Source organism: Papio anubis, chromosome 14 (genome assembly GCF_008728515.1).
Source record: "Papio anubis isolate 15944 chromosome 14, Panubis1.0, whole genome shotgun sequence".
Taxonomy (NCBI): Eukaryota; Metazoa; Chordata; class Mammalia; order Primates; family Cercopithecidae; genus Papio; species Papio anubis.
In genome coordinates, this window is record NC_044989.1 from 69,728,932 (window position 1) to 69,746,706 (window position 17,775).

The 17,775-nt window shown below is 41.3% G+C and overlaps 1 protein-coding gene across 8 annotated transcripts in view; it reads right to left on the reverse strand.

Annotated features, from left to right (window-relative positions):
* The window catches only part of NFU1 (NFU1 iron-sulfur cluster scaffold), a 42,376-nt gene that overhangs the window by 3,173 nt on the left and 21,428 nt on the right, over positions 1–17,775 (reverse strand). For all 8 annotated transcript variants that reach the window (XR_636560.2, XM_003908764.3, XM_031655245.1 and 5 more), the window contains 2 exons: positions 8,919–8,979; positions 885–1,059 (listed from right to left, as the gene is read on the reverse strand). Coding sequence is in view for 7 of the 8 variants with exons in the window: in XM_003908764.3 (XP_003908813.1) it covers positions 885–1,059; positions 8,919–8,979 (236 nt within the window). In the remaining variant the exon portion in view is untranslated. The remainder of the gene's footprint in view (positions 1–884; positions 1,060–8,918; positions 8,980–17,775) is intronic.

The window sequence follows — 17,775 nt, forward strand, 5'->3', positions numbered from 1 at the left end:
TGCATATTTAAGAATACGTAGATTAGGCCAGTTGTGTTAATCCTTAATCCCAGCATTTTGGGAGGATCACCTGAGGCCAGGAATTCAAGACCAGCTTGGGCAACATAGCAAAACTGTCTCTACCAAAAAAAAAAAAAAAAAAAAAGGTAAATATGATGTAGTAGGAGTTCTTCCACTAAAGATTTCTAAATCTCATCTATAAAACACTGTGTTACATGTTAAACCTTTTTCATAATTTTTGTGCAATCAGGGCAGCAATATGCCCTCTGAGTCTCTGTGGCCTTGTGTGCAAAATGGGAATGACTTAATGCACTGTGTTACCAGAAGATGAAATGAGCAAAATGCCTGGCACATAGTAGGTTCTCATAACACTAAAGTTACTTCTTTTTCTTTTCTTTTTTTTTTTGAGATGGAGTTTTGCTCTTGTTGCCCAGGCTGGAGTGCAATGGCGTGATCTCAGCTCACTACAACCTCTGCCTCCAGGGTTCAAGAAATTCTCCTGCCTCAGCCTCCCGAGTAGCTGGGATTACAGGCATGCACCACCACGCCCAGCTTATTTTGTATTTTTAGTAGAGAAAGGGTTTTCTCCACGTTGGTCAGGCTGGTCTGGAACTCCCTACCTCAGGTGATCCGCCCACCTGAGCCTCCCAAAGTGCTGGGATTACAGGTGTGAGCCACTGTGCCCGGCCTAAAGTTACTTCTAAAATAAGAGACTTCAAGTCTGATAAAAATTGCAACACAAAAATCTAACCCTTGAAGAAAAAGCTAGGTCATGAATTTCTTTTCAAATACTTGGCTTAACATCTATTTCCAGCCTTTGTATCTACAAAGAAAAAGAAAAAAATGAAAAAAAAATCTAGACCTGTCATATAATATTGGCATACCTGTTCTACGCCTTCTACCTCTGGAATATAAAACTGCAGCATGTTCTGAATTCCATTTTTCAGAGTAATGATTGAACTAGGACAGCTAGTACAAGAACCCTGGAGTTTCAGCTGTACGATGCCATCTTCAAAGCCTTTGTAGATTACATCTCCTCCATCTTCCTGCACAGTTGGCCTGTGAGGTCAAAGCATATTTATGACATAGTCTTTAAAATACAAGTTTTCATTGAAAAAATTTAGTAACAGCTCAGAGCTTACATTTTATATTAGTAAAATTCACAAAGTTAAAGCTACTTTTATAATAGAGAATAATAACTGTGGCTAAGTTTTATTTATAATTAATTTTTTAAAATCTCAGGTAAAATACCAAAATTCACTCATACAAATATTTCCTCCACTTACCACATTTGATCTTGCTTACTAATATCTTTTTTTTTTTTTTTTTTTTTTTTTTGAGACGGAGTCTCGCTCTGTAGCCCAGGCTGGAGTGCAGTGGCCGGATCTCAGCTCACTGCAAGCTCCGCCTCCCGGGTTCACGCCATTCTCCGGCCTCAGCCTCCCGAGTAGCTGGGACTACAGGCGCCCCCACCTCGCCCGGCTATTTTTTGTATTTCTTAGTAGAGACGGGGTTTCACCGTGTTAGCCAGGATGGTCTCGATCTCCTGACCTCGTGATCCGCCCATCTCGGCCTCCCAAAGTGCTGGGATTACAGGCTTGAGCCACCGCGCCCGGCCGCTTACTAATATCTTTTTAAGGCGGGGCATGGTGGCTCACACCTATAATCGCAGCAATTTGAGAGGCCAAGGTAGGAGACTGCTTGAGCCCAGGAGTTGGAAGCTGCAGTGAGCTATTATCAAATCACTGCACCCCAGCCTGGGTGACACAGCGAGACCCCATCTCTAAAGAAAACTTTTTTAAATAAAACGATATTTTAAAGCACTTAACATTTCAAATTTCCTAATAATTATTGTGATTACCTAAAACATACTCAGTCACTTGTTTTGAGTGAAGGGAAAGGGAGACTGTCATATGCTAGCTTAATTTTCAGGTAAACTTTTCATTGAAATACAACATTAACAGAGAAAAATGCTTAAATCCTGTATGTACAGTTCACTAAGGTTTCACAAAGTGAACACACATTTATAACCACCCAAACCAAGAAAAACACCACACCTCCAGAAGTCCCCTTTGGGCTTCCTTCCAATCACTCCCCACAACCAAAATGCAGCCATTATCCTAATTCATATCACCACTGATGAGTTTTGCCAGTCTCTGAACTTTATAATTTACAAATATAAATTCTATTTATAAATCACGTAGAATTACCCTTTTGTATCTGGCTTCCTGTGCTCTTTGTGAGATTCATCTATGTTGCTGAGTATAGTACTAGGTCATTTACTCTCACTGCTGCATAGTATTCCATTAAGCACATATACCAGAATTTATCCATTCTACTGTTGATGGACATTTAGGTTAATACTAGGTTTTGGCTTTTACAAATAGTACAGTTATAAAGATTCTTCGAAATGTTTTTGGTATGCATATATATTACTACTGGGAATATACCTGAAAGTGAAATTGCTGAATGAAGAGTATGAATATGTTGAGATTTAATAAATACTGCCATATAGTTTTCCAGTTATATAAACTTACATTTCCACCAGCAGTGTATGAGAGTTTCTGTTGCTCCACATCCTCACCAACAATTGGTGTTGTCAGTCTTAATAGTTTTAACTATTCTACTGGATTTGTACTAATATTTAATTGTAGTTTGAATATTCATAATAACTAATGAGGTTAAGTACTTTTTCATATTTAGTGGCTACTTATTTTTTTTCCTTTTTTTTTCAGAGACAGAGTCTCACTCTGTTGCCCAGGCTGGAGCGCAGTGGCACGATCTCAACTCACTGCAACCTCCGCCTCCGGGGTACAGGTGATTCTCCTGCATCAGCTTCCCAGATAGCTGGGATTACAGGCATGCACCAATACACCCGGCTAATTTTTTTTTGTATTTTTAGTAGAGACGGGGTCTTACCATGTTGGCCAGGCTGATCTTGAACTCCTGACCTCAAGTGATCCGCTCACCTAAGCCTCCCAAAGTGCTGGGATTACAGGTGTGAGCCACCATGCCCAGCCACTATTTGATTATCTTTTGCGAAGTACTTGCTGCAGTCTCTGATTGTCTTTTTCTTACCAATTTGTACAAGTTATTTATATATTCTGTCATATAAACACTGTAAATATCTTCTAATCTGTACCTTGCCTTTTGACTACAAATGGCACTTTTTAACCATCTCGCTTTGTCACATAGGCTGGAATACAGTGGCATGATCACAGCCCACTCAATGCTACCTAAAACTCCTAGACTCAAGGAAGCTTCCCCTGCCTCAGCCTCTTAAGTAGGTGGAATTATAGGCATAAGCCACTGTGCCCAGCCAATGGCATCTTCTGATGAAGAGAGAGTCACAATTTTACTGTGGTCCAATTTATATGTATTTTCCTTGACTTTTATCTGATTTTTTTTTTTTTTTGGAGATGGAGTTTCGCTCTTGTTGCCCAGGCTGGAGTGCAATGGTGCGATCTCAGCTCACCAAAACCTCCGTCTCCTGGGTTCAAGAGATTCTCCTGCCTCAGCCTCCCGAGTAGCTGGGATTACAGGCGCCCACCACCATGCCTGGCTAATTTTTTTATATTTTTAGTAGAGAGAAGATTTCTCCATGTTAGTCAGGGTGGTCTCAAACTCCCAACCTCAGGTGATCCACTCGCGTCAGCCTCTCAAAGTGCTGGTATTACAGGTGTAAGCCACCGCGCCCGGTCTTTATCTGATTTCTTGTGTCCCACTGGGGGAAAAAAAATTGCCTACCCGAAGGTCATACAAATATTCTATTTCTTTACTTTTCTCTTCTCTTTTCTTTTCCCCTCCCTCCCTCCCTCCTTCCTTACTTCCTTTCTTCCTCCCTCTCTCTTTCTTTCTCTTTCTCTTTTGTTGTAGAGATGGGGTCTCACTATGTTGCCCAGGCTGGTCTCAAATTCCTGGGCTCAAGCAATCTACCACCTCGGCCTCCCAAAATGCTAGGATTATAGGCATGAGCCACCATGCCTGGCACCTACATTTCTTCTAAGCAGTATACAGTTGGTTTTGTTTTTTCACATCCAATTTGACAATCTTATTTTTGTACATCAAACCATTGTCATTTAAATGCCAATACTTTTGAGTTTATATTACCATTTGCTGTTTCCTATTTTATATCATTTTGGATTGATGAAGTATTTTTTATTCTATTTCTCCCCTCCGTAAGTTTGCTTTTTTTTTTTTTTTGGTGAGACAGGGTCTTGTTCTGTCTCCTTGACCAGAGTGCAATGGTGTGATCACAGTCCACTGCAGCCTCAACTTCCCCAGCTCAAGCAATCTTCCCGCCTCACAAACAGCTGAGACTACAGGTGCACACCACCACACCCAGCTAATTTTTTAATTTTTTGTAGAGACAAGGTCTCACTATGTTGCCAGGGTTGTCTCTAACTTCTGAGCTCAAGCAATCCTCCTACCTCAGCCTCCCAAAGTGCTGGGATTATAGGCATGAGCACCATGCCCATCATCTTATGCTTCTTTCCTATATCTTCTATTCTCTTCTCTCCCTGTGCTTCAGGCTGAATATTTTCTACTGACTTAAATTCCAGTATACTAATCTTCTCTTCAACTATGTCCAATCTAATGTTAACCTAATCTAATGAGTTCTTAAGTTCAGTCATTATAATTTTAGTTCCAGGGTTACTAATTCTTTTTCTTTTTTTTTTTTTTCGAGATGGGGTCTCGCTCTGTCACCCAGGCTGGAGTGCAGTGGCGTGATCTCGGCTCACTGCAAGCTCCACCTCCCAGGTTCACACCATTCTCCTGCCTCAGCCTCCTGAGTAGCTGGGACTACAGGCACCCGCCACCACGCCTGGCTAATTTTTTGTATTTTTAGTGGAGACAGGGTTTCACTGTGTTAGCCAGGATGGTCTCGATCTCCTGACCTCGTGATCCACCCACCTCGGCCTTCCAAAGTGCTGGGATAACAGGCGTGAGCCACTGCACCCGACCACTAATTCTTTTTTTTTTTTTATAGATTCCAGTTCTCTAATGAAATTCTTCATCTTGCTATTTTTTATTTTAATCACAGTTTTTTAAACACTATGATGACTCCAATATCTAGGTTACCTATGAATCTGTTTTACTTTCCCTTGGTTTAGTTTCTAGATATGCCTAGCAATATCTGACTGAATTATGAACACTGTGTATGAAACACTGAAGTGACCTCGGATTATATTTAATCAGAAAGGATTCACCTGGTTGGGTGCTGTGGCTCACTCCTATAATCCCAGCACTTTGGGAGACTGAGGCAGATGGATCACCTGAGTCCAGGAGTTTGAGACCAGCCTGGGGAACACGGGGAAACCCCATCTCTACAAAAAATACAAAAATTAGCTGGGCATGGTGGCACATCCCTGTAGTTCCAGCTACTCAGATGGCCAAGGTGGGAGGATCACTAGAGCCTGGGAAGCTGAGGATACAAGGAGCCATGAGCATGCTACTGCACTCCAGCCTGGGCAGGAAAGCGAAACCCTATCTTAAAAAATAACAACAATTTTAAAAAAAGGATTAATCTTATGTTTTGTCAACAGCTCATCTACTCTGGAATTAAACTGACTTAATACTGGCCTACAGTGTTGTAAGCTTACTATACCTCTGATGTGCCTTCATTTCAAGAGTATAATTCTCCGGGGAGCCTAATCACCAACAGCTTAGAATTTTTTTTTTTTTTGAGACCATCTCGCTCCGTTGCCCAGGCTAGAGTACAATGGTGCAATCTTGACGCACTGCAACCTCTGCCTTTGCTTGCAGTTCAAGCAATTCTCCTGCCTCAGCTACCAGAGTAGCTGGGATTTTTCACAGAGACAGAGTTTCACCATGTTGGCCAGGCTGGTCTCAAACTTCTTACCTCAAGTGATCCACCCACCTTGGCCTCCCAAAATGCTCAGATTACAGGCATGAGACACCGCACCCAGCCAGACTTGGATGTTTCTCAAGACCCAACCTCCCTGACAGAGTCTAAACTCCAATTTTTGTCCCCCACCCCAGCACCGTAAGACTGTTAAAAGTCTGCTCTGCCTTCCAGCTACCTTTTTTTTTTTTTTTTAAATACTTCTTTAGCCTCTTTTACATAGCTGCTACAATAAGTAATTGCCTTAAGGGGAAAATCTGAGTGTTAGGATTACTTTTCTTTTTTAAGTAATTATTATTGTGGGTTTTTTTGTTTTGTTTTGTTTTGTTTTGAGACAGAGTCTTACTGTATTGCACCCAGGCTGGAGTACAGTGACACAATCTTGGCTCACTGCAACCTCCACCTCCCAGGTTCAAGTGATTCTCATGCCTCAGCCTCCCATGTAGCTGAGATTATAGAAGTGTGCCACCACACCTGGCTCATTTTTGTATATTTTAGTAGAGACACAGTTTTGCCATGTTGGCCAGGCTGGTCTTGAACTCCTGACCCCAGGTGATCCACCTGTCTCAGCCTCCCAGAGTGCTGGGATTACAGGCGTGAGCCACCCTGCCCGGCCAATTAATTGTTCTTTTTTTTTTTTTTTTTTTTTGGTGGAGTCTCACTCTGTCACCCAGGCTGGTGTGCAGTAGCATGATCTCGGCTCACTGCAAGCTCAGCCTCCCGGGTTCACACCATTTTCCTGCCTCAGCCTCCCGAGTAGCTGGGACTACAGGCAACCACCACCACGCCCAGCTAATTTCTTGTATTTTTAGTAGAGACAGGGTTTTGCCGTGTTAGCCGGGATTGTCTCGATCACCTGATCTCATGATCCACCCACCTCGGCCTCCCAAAGTGCTGGGATTACAGGCATGAGCCATCGTGCCCGGCCTCCAATTAATTATTCTTAATTCAGAAAAATTATAGATATTTACACGTACAACATGATGTTTTGAAATATGCAGGCCGGGTGCGGTGGCCCATGCCTGTAATCCCGGCACTTTGGGATGCCAAGGAGGGTAGATCACCTATCACCATCCTGGACAACATGGCAAAATCCTGTCTCTACTAAAACTACAAAAATTAGCTGGGTGTGGTGGTACATACCTGTAATCCCAGCTACTCAGGAGGCTGAGGCAGGAGAATCACTTGTACCCGGGAGGCAGAGGTTGCAGTCAGCCGAGATCACGCAGCACTCCAGCCTGGGTGACAGAGCAAGACTCCATCTCAAAAAAAAATCTGTATACACCATGGAATGACTAAATCAAGCTAATTAACTTATACATTACCTCACATACCTGTTTTTTGTGTCAATAACTTAATAACTACTATCTTAGCAATTTTTTTTTTTTTTTTTTTTTTTTTTTTAGTAGGAGTTTTGCTCGTCACCCAGGCTGGAGTGCAATGGCGCAATCTTGGCTGACTACAACCTCTGCCTCCTGGGTTCAAGCAATTCTCCTACCTCAGTCTCCATAGTAGCTGGGATTACAGATGCCCACCACTACGCCTGGCTAATTTTTGTATTTTTAGTAGAGATGAGGTTTCAACATGTTGGCCAGGCTGGTCTTGAACTCCTGACCTTAGGTGATCCAACCGCCTTGGCCTCCCAAAGTACTGGGATTACAGGCGTGAGCCACCGCGCCAAGCCACAATTTTCAAGAATACATTGTTACTAACTATAGGCTTACTTGGCTGGGTGCTGTGGCTCACATCTGTAATCCCAGCACTTTGGGAGGTTGAGGTGTGTGGATCACGAGGTCAGGAGTTCAAGAACAGCCTGGCCAACATGGTAGAATCCCATCTCTTCCAAAAAATACAAAAATTAGCTGGGTGTGGTGGCACGTGCCTGTAATCCCAGCTACTCAGGAGGCTGAATGTGAAGAACTGCTTGAACCTGGGAGGTGAGGCTGTAGTGAACTGAGATTGCACTCCAGCCTGGGCAACAGAACGAGACTCCGTCTTAAAATAAAAAAAACTATCTCAAGAACAGAAAACCAAACACCACATGTTCTCACTCATAGGTGGGAATTGAACAATGAGAACTCTTGGACACAGGAAGGGGAACATCACACACCGGCACCTGTTGTGGGGTTGGGGGAGGGGGAAGGGATAGCATTAGGAGATATACCTAATGTAAATGACGAGTTAATGGGTGCAGCACACCAACATGGCACATGTATACATATGTAACAAACCTGCACGTTGTGCACATGTACCCTAGAACTTAAAGTATAAAAAAAGAAAAACAACTATAGGCTTACTTTTCTTAACTTCCCTACTTTCTAGGATCTTGGTCCTTGAAATCAAGATTTCACTGATAACCCAGAATTTTAATTTTTGTCTTCCCATCTAAACAAATTTTCTGAAAGCCCAATGGTTTCTCCGATTCTTAGCAGCTGCCCTCTGCCCAGCTTCTTCTACCCTAGCTATGTAGCAAGGCACAGCAAATGCCTGAAGGGAAAACTCAGTGAGCTTCCCTTCTCTTCAGGATCTTGGCACCTCAAATCTTGCTTGCTTTGGCAGCTATCTAATGCTTTCAAACAAATTCTTTTTACTGTACTTTATCCAGCTTTTCTGGGAGTTCTCAGCATGACTGTTGGTCTGCTACAAGCAAAAGTAGAAGCCTGCTGTTCTCCACTCATTTAAATTTATTCTGTATGGGCAATACACTGAAAATAGGTACTCATTCTCTCTTCACAACCTTTCCAAACATTCAGTCTTTTTTTTTTCTTTTTAAGAAATTTGGTATTATAACAATATCGAATCTAAATTGAGACTGTGTAGAATACATTTCTTCATTGAATGTGTTTAAATACATTGGGTGTTTTAAAATTTTGAGCAAATGTAGTGAAGATACAGGCTTTAAATTCGATTGTCATGGTTACCTGCTGCGGTTTACATTAATTTGCACTTATTTTGAAAATCTACTATAATCTCATGGCCAATTAAAACTGTATTGCTATAATGAAAAATGCCTCCAAAGCACTTGAATTCGGGTAGAGAGAGGAGTACATACCGTATTCTAGTATCTAACAATTCCTTAATCATTGCCACAACTTCATCATCTTCTTCAGATCCTAGAAATAGTTACATATAAAAACATCAAGAGTAGAAATTTTATAGCCATGCAAGTACAAGTATTAAAACAGAGTGATTTTAACTACACGGTTCATTAAAAACATAAAACTATAGAACATGTAACTTGGTATGGAGATATATTTTGGGAAATTGAAGAGAAAATCATTCATGTGATTCTCTGAAGAAAAATTAGGGAATACTGATCAACTCAACATTTGGTGATAAAGATGAGTACACTAAAACATCTTGGTATATTAATGATGTTAGGGTTTGAAATTTTAATCCAGTAAATATGCAGATGTTCTCTGTTCTCAAGGATTGAAAGTATCAGAAAAAAGAAACTGAATTTTGATGGAAACTTTGAGACAAAAAGGCACACCTACTTTGCAAGTTAAGTTACATCGTCAGTTTCTCAACTTACTGGTTTTCAAAATGTCAACCATACTAAATATAGATGTAAACCTTCCGGAAATTTCTAAAATGTTTTTTTTTTTCTTCTTGAGACAGCGTTTCACTCTGTTGCCCTGTCAGGAGTGCAGTGGTGTGATCACAGCTCACTGCAGCCTCAACCTCCTGGGCTCAAGCAGTCCTGCCTCAGTCTCCCAAGTAGTCTGGGACCACAAGTGTGAGCCACCACACCCAGGCAATTTTTTTTATTTTCTGTAGAGATGGGGTCTCGCCATGTTGCTGATATGGTTTGGCTGTGTCCCCAGTCAAATCTCATCTTGAACTGTAGTTCCCATAATCCCTATGTGTTGTGGGAGGAAGCTGGTGGGAGGTAATTGAATCATGGGGATGGTTACCCTCATGCTGTTCTCGTGATAGTGAGTGAGTTCTCACGAGATCTGATGGTTTTATAAGGAACTTTTCTCCCTTTTGCTTGGCACTTCTTCTTGTTGCCACCATGTGAAGACTCACATGTTTGCTTCCCCTTCCGCCATGATTGTAACTTTCCTAAGGCCTCCGAGCTATGCTGAACTGTGAGTCAATTAAACCTCTTTCCTTTATAAATTACCCAGTCTCAGGTATGTCTTTATCAGCAGTGTGAGAACAGACTAATCCAGTTGCCCAAGATGATCTTCAACCCCTGGGCTCAAATGATCCTACTGCCTCAGTCCCCCAAAGTACTGAGATTACAGGCATGAGCCATGCCAGGCCTCTGAAATGTTCTACACATCTTCTGAGCAAAAAGTTAGCCTTTGAGAAAACCAAAAATGTAGAGATTTCATATCACATTATAACAAACACTAGATTCTGGCAACCCCTAAAATTAAATTATATTGAGTTTTTAAAGAAAAGAAATAAAACATGGCTTATGCCTGTAATCCCAGCACTTTGGGAGGCTAAAGTAGGCACATCACTTGAGGTCAGGAGTTCCAGACCAGCCTGGCCAATATGACAAAACCCTGTCTTTACTAAAAATACAAAAATTAGTCAGGTGTGGTGGTGGGTGCTTGTCATCCCAGCTACTCGGGAGGCTGACACGAGAATCACTTGAACCCCGATGGCGGAGATTGCAGTGAGCTAAGATTGCACTACTGTATTCTAGCCTGGCTGACAGAGCAAGATTCTATCTCAAAAAAAAAAAAAAAAAGAAAGAAAGAAAGAAAAGAAAAATTTAAAAATTTAAAAGGAAAAGAAAACACACAAAAGGTGGTTCCCACCTATAATCCCAGCACTTTGGGAGGCTGAGGCAGGCAGACCACCTGAGGTCAGGAATTCGAGACCAGACTGGCCAACATGGTGAAACCCTGTTTCTACCAAAAATACAAAAATTAGCTGGACGTGGTGGTACACGCCTGTAATCCCAGCAACTTGGGAGGCTGAGGCAGGAGAATTGCTTGAACCCAGGAGGTGGAAGTTGCAGTGAGCCGAGAATGCACCACTGCAGTCCAGCCTGGGCAATAGAGTGAGACTCCACCTCAAAAAAATAAATAAATAAAAATAAATAAATGAGTAAATTTGTTGGGGGAAAAAAGCACAAAAGCTAAAACTGTCTTAGATCAGTAAACCTAAATTCCACTTCCCCACCATCCCTTCCATAGACAATCACTATCATGAGTTAGGTTTATATCTTCCCAGCATGTGTTTACATTTACATGTATAAATTAACACAAATGAGATCATACTATACATACTATTCTATAGCTTCCTCTTTTCTATGTAAAATATCTTGAAGGTCATTCCCCATTGGCATATACAAATATGCCTCAATAAAATAGGTACACAGTAACTTTTATATAGATTTGTCTTTGGCCAGTGTCTTCATTATTTCAGTTGTTTATACAGTTTGCTGCTATTTCTAACAATCCTGCAACATACTTGCTTATATAAATATATATCAAAAGGCCGGGCTCAGTGGCTCACACCTGTAATCCCAGCACTTTGGGAGGCCAAGGTGGGCAGATCATTTGAGGTCAGGAGTTCAAGACCAGCCTGGCCAACATGGTGAAATCCCGTCTCTACTAAAAATACAAAAATTAGCCGGGAGTGGTTGCGGGTGCCTGTAATTCCAGCTACTCCAGAGGCTGAGGCAGGAGAATCACTTGAACCCAGGAGTCGGAGGTTGTAGTGAGCTGAGATCACGCCACTGCACTCCAGCCTGGGTGAAAGAGTGAAACTCCGTCTCAAAAAAAAAAAAAAAAAATAAATATATATATATATACACACACACATATACATACACACACACACACACACACACACAGAGAGAGAGAGAGAGAGAGATACATCAATGTACTTTTGCAATTATATTTATGAGATAAATTCCTACTAGTGGGATATTTGGGTAAACAGGCTTGTGCTTTTTTTTTTTTTTTTTTTTTTTTTTGACAGAGTTTCACTCTTTTTGCCCAGGCTAGAGTACAATGGCAAAACCTCAGCTCAATGCAACCTCGGCCTCACAGGTTCAAGCAATTCCCCTGCCTCAGCCTCCTAAGTAGTCAGGATTACAGGTACCTGCTACCACACCTGGCTAATTTTTTGTAATTTTAGGGGGTTACACAATGTTGACCAGGCTGGTCTCGAACTCCTGACCTCAGGTGATCCTCCCGCCTTGGCCTCCCAAAGTGCTGGGATTACAGGCGTGAGCCACCACGCCTGGCCTAGCTTGTGCATTTTTAATGTTAGTAGATATAGTCAAATTACTCTAAAAAAGTTATAAGGTTTACATATGGATCCATAAAGAACACTTGTAACTGTTTCATGTAGTACTAAAAATTTTCATAAATGTTACATTTATAAACGTACATACATTTGAATTTTCCTTTTTCACTTAATATTTTCTTTTTTATGTTTCTATGTTGGTATCTCCCAATCTAGTCATTCCTTTTAACTGCTGGTATAGTTAAAAAATATTTCAGTGAGCATGTTTCTACATGTTGCCTTGTGCGTATCTCTAAGACTCTTAAGATATATATCTAAAAATATACCTGTATCACCTAAAGATAATTATACAAATGTTTCTGCATGTCACAGTCTACTTAGTGTTGCTATAAAGGAATACCTGAGACTGTGTAATTTATAAAGAAAAAAATGTTTATTTGGTTGATTCTGATGTCTAGAAAAGTTGAAGACTTGGCATCTGGTGAGGGCCTCAAGCTGCTTCCCCTCATGGAAGAAGAAGGGGAGCTGGCCCATGCAGAGATCACATGGTGAGACAGGAAGGAGATGGTGTTAGTGGGACTCTTCTTAGCACTCAGCTCTCAAAAGAAGTAATAGAGTAAGAACTCACTCCCCTCCCCTCCTACCCCCGGCTTTTCCAGAGGGCATTCATCTACTATTGAGGGATCCATCTCCATGACCCACTCACCTCCCATTAGACTCCACCTCCAACACTGGGGATCGAATTTTGGCATGAGATTTGGAGGGGACAAACGTAGAAACTATAGCAGTGTATATATGTGTGTATGCACATATAAATGTTTTTGTAGTCAATGCTTATTAACATTGATGAACTACTAGAACTAATGAGTGCTAACCTTGACAGATATAAGACCAATATACAAAAATCAACAGTATTCCTATCTCCAACACCCCAAATTAGAAAACATTATTTTAAAACATACAGGGCCGAGTGAGGTGGTTCATGCCCATAATCCCAGCACTTTGGCAGGCCAAGGCAGGCGGATCACCTGAGGTCAGGAGTTCAAGAGCAGCCTGGCCAACATGGCAAAACCCCATCTCTACTAAAAATACAAAAATCAGTCAGGTGTGGTGGTGGGCGCCTGTAATCCCAGCTGCTCAGGAGGCTGAGGCAGGAGAATTGCTTGAACCTGGGAGGCAGAGGTTGCAGTGAGCCGAGATCACACCATCGCTCTCCAGCCTGGGCAACAAAGCAAGACCCTGTCTCAAAAAAAAACCAAAAAGCAGATACAGGCAGCATGATAGAGTGGTTAAAAGCATTAACACTCGAGCCAGATTGCCCAAAGTTTGTATCTGTCTCTGCCACTTACTACCTGTGTGACCTTGAGCAAATTACTCAACCATTCAATGCCTCAGTTTTCTCATGTGTTAAATGTGGTAACAGTTCCTATCTGATAAGGTTATTTTAAGAATTAAGTGAGTTTATACTTGTAAAGTGCTTAGAATTGTGCCTGAAATATCGTAATCAGTATATCTAAGTGCTTACTAAACAAAATAAGAACCTTTATGACAACAAAACCTATATGGTACCTAGAACTAACATGAGCTCATACCAAGAAAAGAACGTAAGTCTCAAGTAAATAGGAAAATTTGGGGATGAAAAAATATCAATGTTGAAGAAATGTTAATTCTCCCAAATTTAATCTATAAATTTAATGCAACTTCAACCAAGCTCTTGACATGGTTTTTCAGAGACTTTACAAGATGATCAATAAATTTACAAGGAAGAATAAAGTGACCAGACCACCAGAAAGTTTTTTTAATTGAGGAACTTTTTTTTTTTCCAGATATTTTCATATACTATGCTAATTGTTACAGAGATACTATAATTAAAACTCTGTATGTTATTAAAACAGGAAGAGGGGCAAAAAGACCACAGGGACAAAAAACATCTTAGAAAAAGACCCATGTATAATATTATAAATTCATGAGGAAAGACTGGGATACTTGATTAGCTATGTAGAAAAAGATGAAATTATATTTTAAACTATACAGAAAAACAAATCCCACAGTGATTAAATATGTAGGTGTAAAAAATAAAACTTTAAAAAACAAAAATACATACACATATGACAATATCTTTGTGATAAAGGAAAAACTTCATCAACAACAAATACAACAGTATCAGCAAATACTTATGGAGCTTTATGTATAGTCACTCTTCCAAGTGCTTCACACTAAATAACTTACTAAAACAAGGTACAAAAGGCACAAACCACAAAGGAAAAAGATGAACAAATGTAACCACATTAAAATGAAAATTTTCTGTATGACAAAAGACATCATAAACAAAATGAAAAGTTAAGTCACAGTTAGGGAGATATCATTTGCTAAGAAAATACCTAACGAAGAATTAATATTCAGAATATTTATATATATACAGAGAGAATGAGACCTTTTTTTTTTTTTTTTAAGAGATGTGGCCTAGTTCTATCAACCAAGATGGAGTGTACTGGCGTGAACATGGCTCACTGCAGCCTCAGCCTCCTGGGCTCAAGCAATCTTCCCACCTCAGCTTGTCAAGCAGGAGGGACTACATGCACGCATCACCATGCCCAGCTAATTTTTGTGTTTTTTTGTAAAGACAGGGTTTCGCCACACTGCCCAGGCTAGTCTCAAGTTTCTGAGCTCACAATCTGCCGCCTTCACTTCCCCAAGTGCTAAGATCACAGGTGTGGGGCATGGTATCCAGCCCAGAATATTTTTTAAAAACCTGCTTAAATAAATATTAAAAATACATATGGGCCAGGTGGCAGTTGTTCATGTTTATAATCTCAGTACTTTGGAATGCTGAGGCAGGAGGATCACTTGAGGCCAGGAATTTGAGACCAGCCTGGGCAACATAACAAGATCTCATCTCTACAAAAAAAGAATTTTTTTTTTTTTTTTGGGGACGGAGTCTTGCTCTGTCACCAGGCTGGAGTGCAGTGGTGCGATCTCAGCTCACTGCAACCTCTGCCTCCCGAGTTCAAGCGATTCTCCTGCCTCAGCCTCCCAAGTAGTTGGGACTACAGGAGCGCGCCACCATGCCCAGTAGATTTTTATATTTTTAGCAGAGATGGGGTTTTACCTTGTTGGCTAGGATAGTCTCACTCTCTTAACCTTGTGATCTGCCCACCTTGGCCTCCCGAAGTGCTGGGATTATAGGCGTGAGCCACTGTGCCAGGCCTCTACAAAAAAATTTTATTTATTTATTTATTTATTTATTATTTTTTTTTTTTTGAGATGGAGTCTCACCCTGTCGCCCAGGCTGGAGTGCAGTGGCACGATCTTGGCTCAATGTAACCTCCACCTCCCAGATTCAAGCGATTCTCCTGACCCAGCCTCCTGAGTAGCTGGGATTACAGGCACGCACCACCATGCCTGGCTAATTTTTGTATTCTTAGTAGAAATGGGGTTTCACCATGTTGGTCAAGCTTGCCTCGAACTCCTGACCTCAAGATCCACCCACCTCGGCCTCCCAAAGTGCTGTGATTACAGACGTGAGCCACCATGCCTGGCCAAAAAATTTTTAAAATAAAAACATTAAACAGGCATGTGGCAGGAGCCTATAATCCCAGCTACTTGGGAGATGGAGGCAGGAGGATTGCTTAAGCCTGGGAAGCTGAGGATGTAGTGAGCCATGATCATGCCACTGCACTCCACCGTGGGTGACACAGCAGGTCACTGTCTCCAAAAAATAAAAAGACACGTGACTCAATTTTAAGTAGAAAAGATAAAAATAGAAAATTTACTGACAAGAAAAGTAAATGGCCAATAAACATATGAAACTCTTCACACTCAGTATTAATCAAGAAAATGCAATTAAAACAAGATACTGGCTAGGCGCAGTGGCTCATGCCTGTAATCCCAGCACTTTGGGAGGCTGAGGCAAATGGATCACAAGGTCAGGAGTTCGAGACCAGCCTGGCCAACATGGTGAAACCCCGTCTCTGCTAAAAATAGAAAAATTAGTTGCACATGGTGGCAGGTACCTGTAATCCCAGCTATTCGGGAGGCTGAGGCAGGAGAATCGCTTGAACCCAGGAAGTAGAGGTTGTGGTGAGCCGAGATCGCGCCATTGCAGCACTCCAGCCTGGGCAACAAGAGTGAAACTCCATCTCAAAACAAAACAAAAACAAAAAAAACAACAACAACAAAAAAAGAAACAAGGTACCATTGTATACCCAACATACAGGTTAAAAAAAAGAAAGAAAAAGAAAAAGAGACACTAAATGATGACAAAGATAAAAGATGTAAGAACATTGAAATTCTTACAATATACTGCTAATGTGCACTTAATTAGATCAACTTATGATATAGCAGTTCCACTTTTAGGAACATAGCCTAAAGAAGCTCTCGGCCAGGCACGGTGGCTCATGCCTGTAATCTCAGTACTTTGGAAGGTCAAGGCGGGTGGATCCACCTGAGGTCAGGAGTTTGGGATCAGCCTGGCCAACGTGGCAAAACCCCATCTCTACTAAAAATACAAAAATTAGCTGGGCGTGAAGGTGCATGCCTGTAATCCCAGACACTGAGGAGGCTAAGGCAGGAGAATCGCTTGAACCTGGGACGCGGAGGCTGCAATGAGCTGAGATCATGCCACTGCACTCCAGTCTGGATGACGGAGCAAGACTCTGTCTCAAAAATAAATAAAAATAAGGCCGGGTGCAGTGGCTCATGCCTGTAATCCCAGCACTTTGGGAGGCCGAGGCAGGTGAATTACGAGGTCCAGAGTTCGAGAACAGCCTGGCCAACATGGTGAAACTCTGTCTCTACTAAAAATACAAAAATTAGCCAGACATAGTGGTGGGCGCCCGTAATACCAGCTACTTGGGAGGCTGAGGCAGGAGAATCGCTTGAACCCGGGAGGCAGAGGTTGCAGTGAGCTGAGATCATGCCACTGCACTCCAGCCTGGGCAACAGAGCAAGACTCCATCTCCAAAAATAAATAAAAATAAATAAACAAACAAACAAATAAGAAGCTCTCCACATATTCACAAACAGACTTCCATAAGGATGCCCACTATAGCAATGTTTTCAATAAAAAATTAGTACAAAACTTTACTTGAACATAAAGGAACAAATTAACTATACCTTATTCCTATAATGAAATACTATCCAGCACGTATGATGAGTAAACTAGAACTATATTTTTTGAAATGGATATATTTCAAAAATATCATACTTAGTAAAAAAGGCAATTAGAAAGTATAACGCAAGATATTTAAGGTTGGGCACAGTGGTTCATGCCTATAATCCCAGCATTTTGAGAGGTTGAGTCCAGCAGAACACCTGAGGTCAGGAGTTCAAGACCAGCCTGACAAACATGATGAAACTACCTCTACTAAAAATACAAAAATTAGCTGGATGTGATGGTGCACACCTGTAATCCCAGCTACTTGGGAGACTGAGGCATGAGAAACACTTGAACCTGGGAGGTGGAGGTTGCAGTGAGCAGAGATCGCGTCACTGCACTCCAACCTGGGTGACAGAGTAAGAGTCTGTCCCTTAAAAAAAAAAAAAACAGATATTTAAAACTTAAGAACAAAAACTAATACTATATATTCCCTGCAGAGACTTACATGTATAGTATAAAACAAACCAAGTTTCACATATCTCTGAAACTAGAAAGGGAAAAGGGATGGGGGTATAGTGGTTTTAGCTGTTTC